Genomic DNA, 15,462 nt, shown 5'->3' with positions numbered 1-15,462 from the left:
AGCTGTTGACTCTCAGAAACTTGTCTTCTGATTCTGTTGTGGCTTTGGGTCTGCCAGACCTCTTCCTGTCAGAGTTTCCCCCAGTTTCTAAGTGCCTTTTGATGGTGAAGAATACTGTACTCACTGACACATTGACCTTCATTCGCAATTTCTCTGTAGGAAAGACCAACATTCTTAAGTGTTATGATGGTCTGTCTCTCTTCCACTGTTAATTGCCTTTTTCCCGCCATTTTTATAGCAAACACTACTTTCTGCAGTACAATACTGTTCAAATAATGCTCACGAGGGTACGGTACCACAGTGTGTTCCAACAATACTTTTATACAAACAGAGGGGGTTTGTAAGTAACCTAGACCAGTTGGAACACTTGTGGGAATTGGTAGCACCAATCAAGCATTTCAAAGCTTGATCAACATCCATTGCTACAGAACAGCTTTACATTGTTTACCCATTTCTTGTTCCCTGAAAAAGGCCTTTTTGTAAAATTCTGAAATGTACATTATTTTTCAGTTTTGGGTAACCTTACTTTTTTTTAACCTCAGGCAGTTCACCACCATTTCTAGCTATTCATTAGACTTGAACTGCTAAAATTTCAATAAAAAACTAAAAAGATTGGGGTGTTCTAAAACCTTTGACCGGTGGTGTATATTACAGCACAAATGTCTTATTCTCAGACACATGCTCAGTGTCATTTGTGTCATGGGGGTACCAAAAGAACATTAGAAAGATGTCTAACACATGACAAAGGCCATTAATGTGAGTGTATTAAGAGAGGATGACATTGTTGGATTAGCTTGAGGAAAAAGTACACTCCAAATGCAATTTTGACCATGAGTCATATTGTTGTAAACCGAGAAACTTGCCCCATTTGCTGTAAAAACTTAAGAGATGGCTCTGATGTGGTAGAGGTTCATCAGTAGGGAGCTGATGGACAGAAACCACCAACACTAGGCAAAACGATATGAGAAATATGCAATTACTTAAGGGAAATTTTATTATTAAATTGTAATTGTATTTGCCCTTATTTTTTGCATAAATATGCTTGTAACCAATTGCTTTAATATATATAATTGTGCTTGTAATCAGTTATTTATCATACAAATATGCTAATTAGAATATTACATGGCTAAAACATGTATAAGCTACCAGTATTCATGGTGTAATAGGAATACAAAGGAGTAATGGTCTTTTTAAGGACCTGGCGGCCGCCATTTTGAAAATGGGGCCTTTCTTAAAGTCAAACTTTGGTAAACTTTTAGTATGTTTTTAAGTACATCTGATACTACTGTAAACCACTGAAAAATCTTTTGTTAGAATTTTTTTGGGGTCAAGCCATATTTGCAGCTGACTATAAAAAGTCCCCCCAAGTAAATTTCTTCTTAACTAAGCATGCCTAGGTTATCAAATAACACTTCCAAATAATCCCAGAGAAGATAGATAAAGTCCGTACCTCCAGAGTCTTACATTTCCCATCCAGACGGCTACAGAGGCGCTGGTAGTTGGCCGTCAACACCTCCAATTCTGACCGCAAGGCATCATGGGCCGTGGGTGGGGCCTTGGCAATGAAGCTGTTGACACTGTCAGTCAGGAGTTTGACCTTTAGCTCCTTGGAGTGGACCTCTTCCTGGGCCCTCTGATAGACAAACAGAGTAAATGAATAAGTGATGGTTGTCAGAGTTGAGAGACAGGTTGAGAAACTTTAGGACCTTAGGTTTAGTTGATTTAGTTTGTGTACTTTAACAAGCCTCGTCATGTCAATGAAACTCTTCAAAGTCATCTGGACAGTGAAAGAAAAGAGAGACAGGTGGCAAGAGATAAAGAACAAGAGAAGAAAGAGAGAGAGAGAGGGCTTAATGGACGGAGGGATGGATGAACAAACAAATGAATAAATGTATTTTCTGTTGACAAAGCCAGCGAGTGTAAAGAGACAGAGAAAAATGGACTGAACAAGTAAGCCAACGAATCAATGAATGAAAGAGTGTAGCTAATACTTAATCCCCCAACGGGGGATTAAGAGAACGAGCAATGGAACAGATTCACCAATGGAGTTTCCTTTAAGCTCGCAGCAGAAAGAGGGAGTAAAGGAGAGGAAGTGAAAAGATGAAGGGGTAAATTAGCAAAAGCAAGGAGAATAAAATAATTTTTTTATTTTCAATTTGACTCAAGTCATGTTTTTCAGGAGAAGGGGTCAATGGAAAGGGTCTACCACTGCCAAAGTTTTTTGGGTATATCACGAAGCAAATAAATTTAGGAGAATTGATGCAGTTTCATACAAAATTGAGTAATTGATGGAATGGAGGGTATGAGAATGCAGAAGGGGTTTGAAAAACAGACACAAAGCTGTGAGTGAGAGTACAGAAAGAAGATAAAGAGAGGAAACAAAAGAAAGACAGAAAGAGAGCTTTTTTTTTAACTTCAACGTTAAAAAGAGAGGCAGTCAGACGGGGGTTTGATCGACCTGGAATTAAGTAGGATCAAAAGAGAGTGACAGAGAAAAGCAGCTGCATAGAGTTGGTCAGATCTGGGCCTCCACTGTGAATAGAAAGAAGACCAAGATCATGACTTCCCTGAAAAGGCCTAGATGTAAATGAAATCCAAACAGTGCTCCACGTTACTCTACATATTCAGAACTAACACTAAGATTCACATGCAATTTAAAGGTCCAATATGTAGTATATTTACTGTAATAAATCCCAAAATGACACCAATGAATCATTAGCTATTAAGGAAACATGCATCTTTTCTGACAACAACGCTAATTGAAGTATGTTCTCCTTTTGAAATTTCCGTTCCGTGACAGAATATCTGTCAGTGTTTTGGCCTGTGTGTTGTTATCAACTGCCCAGTTTGACAGCCAGGCCGGGTTGCCAGATATAACGCTACCTGTGAAAACGTAAACCCAGCGCGCTACAGCTGTAATGTTAGTACAGCCATGAAAGCATTCTTTTTTGGCTTTCCATCATTAGACTCACACACTGTCTGTTAACGTTACCGATAGACTTCCAAACGTGACGCAGAAAAAAAAGAGGTGTTTGATGGCTTTACGTCATAGGCCAACCAGGGGCTATGCCATTTGGGGAGGGGGCCGCTCACTGATCCACCTATATTTCTGAAAATCCTAGACATGGTTGTGACCGTTAGTGCTTTCTGAGAGAATGATGTTTTGAGAATTTTTTTTAGCAGTTCCTCCTGTAATTCTAAGCCTAGGAAGTATGTCTGTCCGTCGGGTGGAGAGGACAGCGAGGTTGTTGTGCTTTTAGCAGTTCCTACTGTAATTCTAAGCCGAAAAAGTGTGTCTGTCAGTTGGGTACAGAGCTCAGCGTGAGCACCGGCTTTTATGGCTGTCAATATAGCCAGCATCTAACGTTACCTACTCCCCTGTGCTGTGAAGTAATGTCTGGCTATGTGAGATAAGCGTCTAGCAACATTGTTGTGGATGCTCCGGTCTCAGCCTGGCAACCTCTGTGAACTTCAAGTCTGGGGAGGAGGGGGGTGGGGGAGACGACTCTCTCCAGTATTTTGGATTTGTACTGCAGTAACTATTTTAAACACTAGCTGTCAGTTTTATAGTCTAGTAGCCAACTAGGTGAACAGCTGCAGGTCAATCTGGACGATTCTGCTAATTATGCAAATTGTGCTAATTATGCAAATTGATCAACATATGAAAATTAGCATCAAGGAGTTTCTGTATGCTGGGGACCCATACTTCACATTTCTGCAATAAAACTTTGGTGTACTCAACATTTCCAGGTTCACAATGAGGCTCTATGGGCTGGCTCAATGTGGCTACGACTGACTTCAGAGAAAAAAGGAAAGAGGACTTTCTTTGTCTTGTTTAAAGCTGCCAGTAACCCAGAATACAAGACAAATTAGACAGATGCCTTTAAAAATGTACATATTTATAGTGATGTAAAATTATAAAGGAAACAGTTCAAAGTATAGAGTATATATAATCTGCAGAAATATCTAAGATGTATAGCTATACAACAATACAGTCTAGCTACATGTAAAATGATTTTATCTTAACTTGTTTTGTGCCTTTTTCATTGAAAATCTATATATGCTTGTAAATCATTGAAAGTATTAATAATTCACAGTTCTTTAAATGCAGACATAAATGAGATACTGTGTGAATGCCCTTTCAACTGGTTTTCTCAGCTTCTGTACTGTCCTGCTTTCAGGCCGTTATTCCCTGGAGCCGAAATCGGTAAACACGAGAAGAAAATCAAAGATTGACAATTAAGACAACCCAGTCTCACGGCAGTTCGTGAAATGGTCACATTATTTAATCTATTGATTCGTGTACACGGACGTGTTTATCAAGAGGCATCGCTAAGTTTAGTTTTATCAAAGATTGACTATTAAGCGCAAGAAGCATCACTAAGTTTCGTTTTCGTTGTCCAGCGGGAGACTGTTTGTGTTTTGGTTGGGGGTTTGCTGGGATCCTAAAGGGAACTATTTTGGTGTTGAGAGAAAAGACTCATTTGTTAAATGTATTAAGCTTATGACATATTTTAGTTACTTTGTTTACTTAGTTAATTTTTCTTCAAAAAAAACGGTGTGCAGGTCTATTATCTGAGCAAATCCAATATCCAATATTTAAAAGATCAGTTTGGGTGTCAAAAAAGCTGATCGGGACATCCCTAATTATAATATCCTCCTCCTTTTCTGAACCCATTTCCCCTCAGGATCATTTTCGTGCAGTCCCCAATTGAACCAATTTTGGTGGTGATGTGTGGGGGCAAAACCAAGACTATGAGAAATGGAATAAACACCCTTTTAGAACCCTGCATCCTGAAATCTGTAGGAATTAAGCCAATAGCCACTTTTAATGGACTAACTGGACTAGTGTGGTGCACTAGACTGTGAAAAAATTGTGGGATACAGTTAGCTCCAAGTTCCACTTCAAAGCCATAATGGGAAAAGTGTTCATCAATACCTACACTTAAGTGCTCAAGACGTGTGTGGATATTGGGACAGACCGTGTCAGTTCTGCCGATAAGAGGAGGAGGCAGCAACACTTCCTTAGGTCCTTAGTTCTTTACCAAAATAAAACCCAAATACCAAGACACACTCTCAGACCAACACAAAATTAAACATTTACTTGAGGAAAAACGGACATTTTCATAGAAGCAGCAATATATTCTATGTCCAGTTTTCGCACACACCTTAAGCTCCTCCACAGCCTTGCGTAGCTCTTCGGGTGTCTTGTATGTGAAATCTCTCTCCAGATAGTCTTCCTCAGCCTGGTTGATCCACTCCTGCATCTCCTGCATCTCCTTTCTTAGAGCCATGGTCTTATCAAGGCCACCTTTCAGAGCGGACTTCTTAGCATAGGCCTAGACGGCGAAAAGGAAAACCAAAACACTCAACATTATACGGACGAATTAAAGCAGGAAAACACTCTGCGTGAAGGTTACACACCTGTTTGCAGACGTTCTCCCACTGGCCGTTGAGATCGTCCAGTTCTTTCTGGATGTGGATGGCAAACGGTGGCTCTGCCTCTTTCTTTAGGTACAGACCCACTTCATTAATGCCGTTGACGCTGGGTTGGATGGTGTGGATGTCATTCACCAGAGCCTGGCCAATCACAAGGCAGGACAGGGGTTACACAGGTAGAATTATGACTGTGAATATTTCAGAGTGGATCACATCTGTGGAGCAATGTCTTTACAGGTAGTCAGTTAATCTGTTTCCTTTCTATTTCCTTGAGGGATATTTTATAGACTCCTGGATATTTTATTAACTCTAAGGTTATTTTTAATGAATTCCTTATCTTCTTGTCTACTATTTATCTACAAATTGAGAACAGTTATTGATAATCTTTTATTTTCTGTTTTAGAAAGAAAAGTGATTTGTTGGTAAGAAAAACATTTTTGTTTATTTGATCAAAACAGGTATTTTTTTCACCTTTGAGTCTGTGTGTGTGCGTCATGGCAAAATGTGGTCCTGGAGACACCTACTAAGCAAATTAGTACTTTGCCAGGTGTTTATATTTCTGTTTGTCTGCGGACAGATTTTGTCACTGTGATCACAACTGTGCAAGATACAGTCACAAAGTGAGGTGTAAGATCAAAATGAAGGCCAAGTTCGAAGATGGGTGTGGTCCGAGCAAGTAAGGAGTTAGGAAGTAGGGAAGTGGCCATTTACGCCCCTGGCCCGATCTGGCATCGCAGCTGGTGTGATCCCATCGTAAGATGGTTCCTGGTTTGTTGTCTATTCACCTTTGTACGCATGGCCTATACCAGAGATACATTCATCAACATCAGAGACGTAAGTAGTAGTAATCCACCAGCCAGCCAGACCAGCTGGACCAAGCAGCGGTGTGACCTTACCAGTAAGAGAGAGCCTGGATAAAATATCTAGGCTGCTTAGCTTGGAAGTAGGGCTGTTTCACTACCCAGCCTACTCCTGGCTGATATCCGTTCACAGGATACTGTAATGGATGAAATAGGACTCAGGCTAGCCCAGCAACAGGAGATCAGAGACTTTTGTGCCCATATTTTGTAGAAACCGGGCTCCATCCGGGATCAGGCTGTTGCACTTGATAGTGTTCCGAACCGGTGGGAGGAGGGTAAGCAGACTGTTTACATTTGTGATGCTTGGTTCTCAAATGCAGTCAATGTTGATGGACTATGTTTAAAGAAATGCACTACTGTTTTCTTTTTGTTTTTCGTGTGTAGCAAGTACTACAACTGTATTTTGTTGTGCAACCCTGTGTTGTACAAGGACATAAAAATGAACCTTTAAGTAATGTCAAGATGCACGGTTTCCTCACCGTGCACTGCTCTAACTGTTTCTCCAGAGCTTCAGAGTCTCCCAGTGCTGGCCATTCCTCGTTCAGGAACACATCCACATCTGCCATCCACTTTTTTAAAGTCTTTACATCATTCTGGTGGAGGGACAAGAGTGGGTTTTGAAATTAAGACATGTCTATCAGCAGAACAAGCCCTGTATTACTTGGTTATTCTTGACTCTCTCTCTCATTAACTTGTTCTTAATGACTTGCCTGTAAAAATAAATCAAAATAAACGTGAGATAAACTCTCAAGCAACATATAGTAATCCCTGTAATCAGTCTCACCTCAAACTGCATCAGTTTGGCCATGAGCTCCTGGATTCTTTGGGCGTTGTCTGTCAGCATGGTGCCAAGTCGTCTCCAACGTGCCATGACAGCATCCATCTCTATGCGATACCTACAGAAAATTACAGAAGCCTGTTGGTTTGTGACATGGCATGATTCTTTACCAATGCATTACTAATGCAGACTTCCTGTTTAACAATGGCTGTATGAACAATTGGAGGTATATGGAATAATTTGGCAAAACTAATACTATTTTCATTCCCAATAATGAGAAATCACAAACCTGACTCTAGTTTTAGGACAGACTTGAGAATGCTGCAATGCTTCTAATTTAATTGAGCTTTTAAGGTTCAGTAGGTAACTTTTATGAAAAACTTTATCCTGACAGTGTGACAGGAGGCAACTCATGTTCCTCTGCCTCCTTCCAATGCACCTGATGGCAATCAAGGACGACATCAATCAAAGTCGTGGAGATAAGCTGAATACGGAACGTTATCAAAATAAGCTGAATGTGCTTTAAGTAGGTTTATGTCTACAGAAGCTTAGGCAGTTTGGAACGATTGTACTCAATCTTGTTTAATTATTTCTGTCAATGGATTATATAGCACTCTATCATTTTTCATGTCTTACTTCTGGCTGATGTCTGGTGGAGCTTTCTGGAAGACCTGCTCCACAGCTGAGGTCAGGTAATCCACCTCCCCTTGGTGTTCAGCCAAAGCTACCTGGAGGGCCTAGAGGGGCGAAAGAGAGACATAGCTGAAATTAGCCAGGCCCAGGATGGAGGCTTGGGGGAAGTGTAAAGAGAGAAAATACAAGTCAGAAGTTCTCTTTTGGCCATTTTGCCACTTTGTCTGACAAGTGGCAGTTGTGGCAAAGGGCAATGGGAGGCAATGAGAGGATCAGATGTAGAATGAGAGAGAGAAAGAGTGTTATGTTAATCTGAAGTATCATAAAAGATGCCCATCATAGGTCATTGAACCAAAACTGAATAAATAAATAGAAATAATAATAAGAAATTCAGACTTTGCATGCAATAGGTGCATAATTAAAATAAATTATATTTGTCTCTTTTTGTATGTGAGGATCTATGGGGAAACAAACTCCACTTGTGACATTTATCGTAAAGAATCACAAAATCATTTGAAGTACATTCCATTACTAAATTGTCGAATTACAAAGTAAATTCATGCACTTTGTGTAAGGATGGGGGATAGGGTTAATGGACACCTCAAAGGGCACTTACCTGCTTATACCATGGTTCAAAATATTTTTTTAAGATCATTAATTTATATTTTCATGCATTTTGCAATCTTTTTTTTTTTTAAAGCAATAAGTCTGTTTCCCTGGTAACACCTGAAGGTTTGACTAACACCTGGAACAATCATTCCCATCACATAAGGTTCTTATGAGATTCAAATGTTCTTTACTGCTCCAGTAAATAGGATGGACCTTAGATACAACTTGGCAATTTAAGCTATTTCTAGTCCACTCACCTCATAGAACCCTTTGGCTTAGAGAGCTACAAGCCAGACATTATGCTAAGATAAAAAGTAAATTACATTGTGTATGGTTGACAATCAGTAAATATAATTTGATGATTTAACAACAAGACAAGCTACCTATCCAGCCATTGTCCCCAAATCAATATCAAGACTTTCACAAACAATTGATACAGAATGTACACTGTCGGCTGCAGCCTAAAGTAGCGAGTTATACATCAAACGGGATGTGAGATGATTGCTAAGTGTGAAAAAAAGTAAGTTCAGAGAAGTGGTGTAACTTATGTCTAGCTATGTCTAGCTAACATCACATACTCCAGTCCAGGTGTCCACCACTATAACTAATGGTTTTTAGCTACTTGATTTTGTCATTATACAGTAGGGAGAGAGAAATAAAGATGATTTTATTGTTTGTTATAGTTATTATTTGTTTGTTTCGCAGTGAACGTAGTTCTTAAGCACAAATTAATAACCATCAACAGATGATTTTGTGCAGACTGATTTCTCCTCCTCTGCATTTCATTTATTGCAGCAGCTGGACAAGGATGTAGGATGCTCTAGTATCAATTTATGATAATTTTAAGACAATGGGAGAAACATTTTCTTTGTTAAATATCATGAAAAGTAAAGTTGGGCTTTGCTGTCAGCTTCTCGACTCATGTAGTCAGCAGCCGCACTGAACTGCAGGCTGGAGACCTGTGTCTCGAGCGAGAGAGGGGAGTGAGAGTGGTGTGCTGAGAGAATTAAACTAAACCTTTCTAAAGTTTCCGTTCTAACACTGAGTTTTTACAGGCAGTTTTGAAGTTTTGTACCCAACTATTTATTGATGAAAAGAGTTGCCCAGTGCTCCACAAATCAATCATTTTGCTGGCATTTCCTTGACACATTTATAAACATAGTAGAAACGTAGGAGGAAACTCACATCCACATATTATTTATCAGATCATCATCTATCATGTGTGCTCGCATACTTCATGTAAATGCCATGGAAGTCATAAAATTCATTTTAACAGCAAAGTCTGTTACATTACAGAGTATTAAGCAGGGTGAAATGAGAGTGTAGGATGGCGAGCATGAGAGGTTATGAGCCTGTCACTGTTAACATTTTGTAATGAAAGCCTTTTCACACTATTTGATTTTGCTTACCCTGCTGTACAGGATGAATTACAAGTGCATAGGTGAGGGAATTATAGTGAACTTTAGGTGGGTTGCAGTGGAGGATTTTGGGGAAGAAAGCCTCGTTCACACCAAGTTGGCTCAGAGGCTTAGTTTAGCTTAGTTCAAGCACAGCCCCTGGACATGACATCCGTCAGTTACTATGGCTTACCCACAATCCTTCTGCTGCAACACTGAATCCCAAGCAGGGAGGCATTAAGGACTATTTTTGCTCAAAGTTGTGGCTTTTTCATTTGTTTTCCTCTTCCTCTTTCCCAATTTGTATTCAACTCCATTGGAGAGCAGGGAATCAATGGACAAGCCTATTTCTGTACCTGACCCCCACATTCATCATTCATCACAATGCAAAATAATACAAGAATATCATTACAATCTCTGTGACTCTCTTTGAACCCATGTCCACCTGTTGAAGGACAGTCTTTATCCTATAGGGTTGTCTAATATGATGACATACAGTATAATATAAACCATTAGACAATGGAATGGAAATAAAGATGCAATGTCCTACAGCTTCTACAGCCTATATGTGGTTGGATAGTAAGAAGGCATTAAATGTTCTAATGTGTTAACTGTGGAAGTAGAGTGTCAATGAAGCATGTATTAGTATATATACATATACAGTATGTACCACCTACAAACACCACGGGACTCTGGAGAGCATCCGGGCATGAGAGACTTAAGTAGCGGCAGATGTGACGATGTGGTTTGACATTGACAGTAGTGTAGTTTTCTTCTAATAAACACTGGTATTTGGTTTCTAAATAGAGTGTAATTGGTATAATGTATTGTCTAGCTATAGTATATTTTGAGTTTAATACGGCAATATATGCATTTCTAGTTACAGCATAATTTAGGTGTATGGTTTCTAATTAGCGTATAACTTTGTTTTCTGTCTAATAAAGACCACATAATTTCTTGTTTTGGTCTAATTTGAAACAAAGTATGGCTTATTACATATTTTAAATGTACCGTTAACATGAAACCGTAAGTGTGACCCATATGCCTACCAAATTTCATACATCTAAGTAAGAACCCACTGCAGGGGCTACTACTTTGACATTTTGTAGGGGGCGCTATCGAGCCAATTTGCTATGCCCAAGCCCTAGACTCCCGATTAGATGTAAATTTACACCAGTTATAATAAACTGGGTTTTCTCCCAGTTTCCTTACTTTCTAGGCATGTTTAGCCCCTCAAAAATGTGATTCATTTGGTGGAATAATATGAATTTTGTCAATTGTGCTCGGGCCCTAATAACATCTAAATTATAGGTAGTGATTGAATTCTGCACACCAGTCTTTAATAACTTCTACCAGTAGCTGTGGATGATATTAATAATCATCTGTCACTTAATACAACCAATTAGGATCTGCTGGAGTTCAGTTTTCCTTAGACTAGGTCAGGATTCAAACCAAGTTTCCACAGGAGTGCTCATTATTTTAATGAATAAAAAACTAGAGTGAGAGGTGATACGGTCACCTGCAGGCTCATACTTACACACACAAGTCTCTCTGAGTAACAAAAGGGGGAAAGAGTGCTGCAATTTATGACTGCTTATCAGTATGCAGAATGAATTCCTATTATCTTCAATCAACTTTAATTAATCTTAGGCTACTAGGCTTGATCTCCCTGCTATGCTACAAGACTAATTTCAAGTTTAAAAAGGCTGTGCTCTCTGCATGTTAAACAGATGCAAGTCAGGCTTCACAAAATCACAAGAGGGGAAGAGAGCAAGCGTTGAGCTATCATTTTCTTGGTTGCAGTTAGGCTGGCTAGCCAAATCTTCCTCTGTCTCTCGAGCAGGTGTAATTTAGAGTCATAATTAAAGGGGTGATTGATGAATGATTATATAGGGTATTTCACACTGTTCCTCAAGGTCTCTGACTAGGGTATGTAAAATTTGGTTGGGATGAAAATGGCCCGGGTGCTGTTCTATGCGCCCTAAGGTAACCATGTGAAATAGTCCTAGATGAAACGATAGGTTTTCTCCCTTATGTGGTATGCTCATGAATATTTAGATGAGCTGCACGCTGATTGGTTGGTTTACAACAAACAAAGCTGCAGAGCACCCTCCCCCCCTCCAACCTGCTAAGCTGAAATACTATGTTTTCTGTCAACAATGCTTAAAGCCAGTATTTTCTCCTTTGAAATTTCCTGTTCTGTTCTGTTTGTGTTTTGGCCTGTGAGTTGGTATCAACTGCCCATTCTGACAGCTGGGTCGGGTTGCCAGATGGTCTGTAAAAATGCAAACCCAACACACTTCAGCTGTAGTAACAGCCATGGAGGCAGCCAACTAACAATGGGATCACTGGAGATAGATTCTATCGACCAAAAAAACTTTGGCATGTTTCTAACAGTCGCATGACCAGAGATGTAACAAACCCCAGGTAAATATTGGAGATGTATTTGAAAGATGGAGACAGCTTGGGAGCCCAAAAGGATGCCGAGTTGGTTAATTTCCTCCTGAATAGGTAAGCATTAGCATCAGGCTAATTTCTCACGGCTACTAGAGATGGCCATTTTCAGTCATTTCAACATTTGTGTACTCACATTGAATTTTATAGAAAGTTAGTTGCTCACAAAACAATTGAGACACAGCCAGTGAAGTGATCCCGATTGGTCACACCTTAACTGCTAACGTTACCGGAGGACCAGGCAAGCGGGCCATGGCTGTTTACAACGTGTAACGTTATCCTGTTAAGCAGCCGTAGCCGACAAACGGTGAGTAATTTTAAGCCAAGAAAGGGTGACTGTAAATCGGTAGAGAGGACCGTGAGTTTGCGCTGTTTTTAGCAGTTGTTGTTTCTGTATGTTGGGGACCAAGAAGGTGGTTAAACCTGATTTAACCACCTGACCAGAGCTGACCAGAGAGACAAAGGAATCGTGGCCTGTACGTAAACCCCAAAGCCTGGTTAATTCACACCTAGCCAGAAGGGACAAACCTCACAGCTGGCAGGAAGTCAAAGAACTACAAGATTGTAGTCTTCAAACTTTCAAGAGTTTTGAGTCTTCCTATTGGTTCAGCGGGACCATAAACACAGCATGAGGTCTCAAACTATAAATAGCCTGTTAACCCCAAGATCTTTGCTTTCCACGGTAATCCATTTTACCGACAGGAGGTGCAGGCAGTCCGGACTAGCTAACCAGCTTCACCTCGCTGGTCGAGATTGAGCTGGGACATTTTATATCTTTCTGATATACCAAGGGGATCCAAGGAAATACTGGCCCAGTATTTCCTCTATCTGCCGCGGGATTAATCAGCCCGGATTCAAGAAAGGACTACGTTCCGTTTCTTACGTTGTCGACCGGGATTGCGTGTCGTCTACTGCTCTGGACGAAACGGATCGTTAAACTCTGGCGAGACATTAACTGACGAACGACAGTAAGGAGGCTTTAACATAGTTCTGGGCAGACATTAGAACTAGTGTGTTTGGTTTGTTTTATTAATGAGCAAAGGGTTCGCTACCATTGTTGCCATTAATGTGATCTGATTGTAATCATGTAATGGTCCATATATGATTATTAATCTGTTTCTGTGAATGTATAATTGATCACGATACTGTTGATGTTGTGTTAAGTAGCTGGGTATAACTGTAATCGCTACCTGCTAAGTCACTCCTTTCACGGAGTTTAGTTACTGTCCGCGAGATAATTGCGGTAAATCAGCTGTTAGCCACTAGAGTGGTTATAGTATATATAGTATAGTTTCCCTCGATAAGTCAAAAGTCTCAGTCTGTCCTAACTACACGTGTGGTCCAGACCTGAGGGGCTGAGGGGGGCTGGTCATTTTCGATAACTAAGATCAGAGTGCCTCTTTTCTTTACATTTCTTCTCTACTCTTCTTTTACTAATTATATACACACACACACACACACACACACACACACACACACACGGACACATGCCACGTAGCTCCCGAGCTAGTGCTGCTAGCTTAACCATGTGGAATCGGCTTACGTTTGTACAGAGCTAACACAGGAACTACCATACCGGCTAAGCGTGCGCGTTGCCTAGCGACCCTTTTGGTTGTGATATTGTAAAAAGGTATATAAGTTTATTATTGAAGGATTATTGATTAGCTACTGATAATTGTGATGTTAATAAATCTTATTATACTCAATTAGCAGTTGCTTGTGATTATTTGTGTACTTTGTGTTGTAATAATTGCTGGCTGAACAGGTCCGTGCTCGAAATCACCCCTTCCTTTGTTTCCTTTTAAAGAATTTTCACAGAAATGAGACTGTTCCACAGTTTGATTATTGGTCCCTGACTTGCAGGGTGGTGCCCCGTTTTGATTGTTTTTCGATTTGATAAAGTTATTAATAACCATATTCATCACTTTATTAATATTGATGAACATTTTTGATAATTTGCCAATGATTAAATCTGTACCCTACGGGTATCCAACATGTAATTACATATTGGACCTTCAAAACAGGCTAGGGCCAGGACATAAGTAAGAGAGGGGCTGTTAAAAAAAGGAACTAATTAAGTTACCCTGGAAGTACAAGTAATGCCATTTAAAGATAAAAACAAAACAGCAAGATCTGGCAAGAATACCACAACTACATTCAGAGAGGAAAAACAGTTGCAACAACACTTCCTACGTGGATAGAGTAATTGAGAAACTCAGTAGTATCTGTAGGTGACGTTTGGCTAACTGGCTAACTATGTATGTGTTAATGTATGTGTGTGAGGGTGTGAGGGGGAAGATTAATTAGTTGCAGCAAATTCAAGTGGGAAAAAAGTTCTAAAAAAGTAAATACAAATAGGAATGGAAAAAAAGAAATGAGAAAAAGGAAAAAAGAAATAACAACAACATCCTGAGCCACAGAGGGGGAGCACCAAAGGGCAGGCCCAGGGGAAGGCCACAGAGGTGTGACGGCTGGGGAGTCCACTCCATAGGTATATTTTAGGGGGGTCAATCACAATTGTCCAGAGTTAACTTTTTTTTAAGTTCTTTTCTTATCAACGTGGGAGCGGACAAATATGCTTGCTTTATGCAAATGTTTATTATTATTGCAATAATCCAAAACAATGACAAATACTGTCTAGTCTAGAACACGTGTCAAACAAACTCAAGGCCCGAGGGCCAAATCCGGGACCTCGCAGATTTTGATCTGGCTGCAGATTAATTTAGGCTCCTAATAAATTTTGACCCACCTATGTTTTGATGGTTTTTGTCACCCTTTTTGTCGCCTTTTTTTTTGATAGCTAAGTTACTTTTTTTAGTCTTAATGTCGACCAAGCTGTAAGTGAGAAGGCTATATGAGACATGCAATAAGACAGTAAAAAAGTTTTAGCCAAGACTTTTTGGCTAAAATGAAGCATGTGAATTAACTACATGTCTGGCCCTTGATGTGATTCTTATTTTCCAGTGTGGCTCTTAGTGAAAATGAGTTTGACACTCCTGGTCCAGAATATTCTCCAGAACAACTTTCAAGGTACTTTAAGCTAAAAAAAATATGCTGAAAGCATAATATTGCAAACTCAAGCCTTTAAGAGTTGTCCACGCATCTCTGTTACAAACTTTCCAGCGTGGCCTGCCTTTGGCGAAGGGGAGGAGGGTTCTCTGCATCAGCCATATGCTTGGCCAGAAAGTGGTATTTGAGACTCAATGTACTCCGGTGGTAACTCAATTCACAGCGAACCATCTGGAAGGGCTTTAAACTGAACTTGCCATTCATGAAACCCTTTTCTTTATCC

General features: G+C 40.0%; 1 protein-coding gene across 3 annotated transcripts in view; it reads right to left on the bottom strand.

The window, feature by feature from the left end:
* Positions 1-15,462, bottom strand: part of dmd (dystrophin) — a 416,019-nt gene that overhangs the window by 183,469 nt on the left and 217,088 nt on the right. For all 3 annotated transcript variants that reach the window (XM_028571814.1, XM_028571815.1, XM_028571816.1), the window contains 6 exons: positions 7,714-7,814; positions 7,084-7,195; positions 6,779-6,892; positions 5,425-5,580; positions 5,169-5,339; positions 1,451-1,633 (listed from right to left, as the gene is read on the bottom strand). In XM_028571814.1, the coding sequence (XP_028427615.1) occupies positions 1,451-1,633; positions 5,169-5,339; positions 5,425-5,580; positions 6,779-6,892; positions 7,084-7,195; positions 7,714-7,814 (837 nt within the window). The remainder of the gene's footprint in view (positions 1-1,450; positions 1,634-5,168; positions 5,340-5,424; positions 5,581-6,778; positions 6,893-7,083; positions 7,196-7,713; positions 7,815-15,462) is intronic.

This window comes from Perca flavescens, chromosome 24 (assembly GCF_004354835.1).
Source record: "Perca flavescens isolate YP-PL-M2 chromosome 24, PFLA_1.0, whole genome shotgun sequence".
NCBI lineage: Eukaryota > Metazoa > Chordata > Actinopteri > Perciformes > Percidae > Perca > Perca flavescens.
This window is presented reverse-complemented; position numbering and strand designations above follow the sequence as displayed.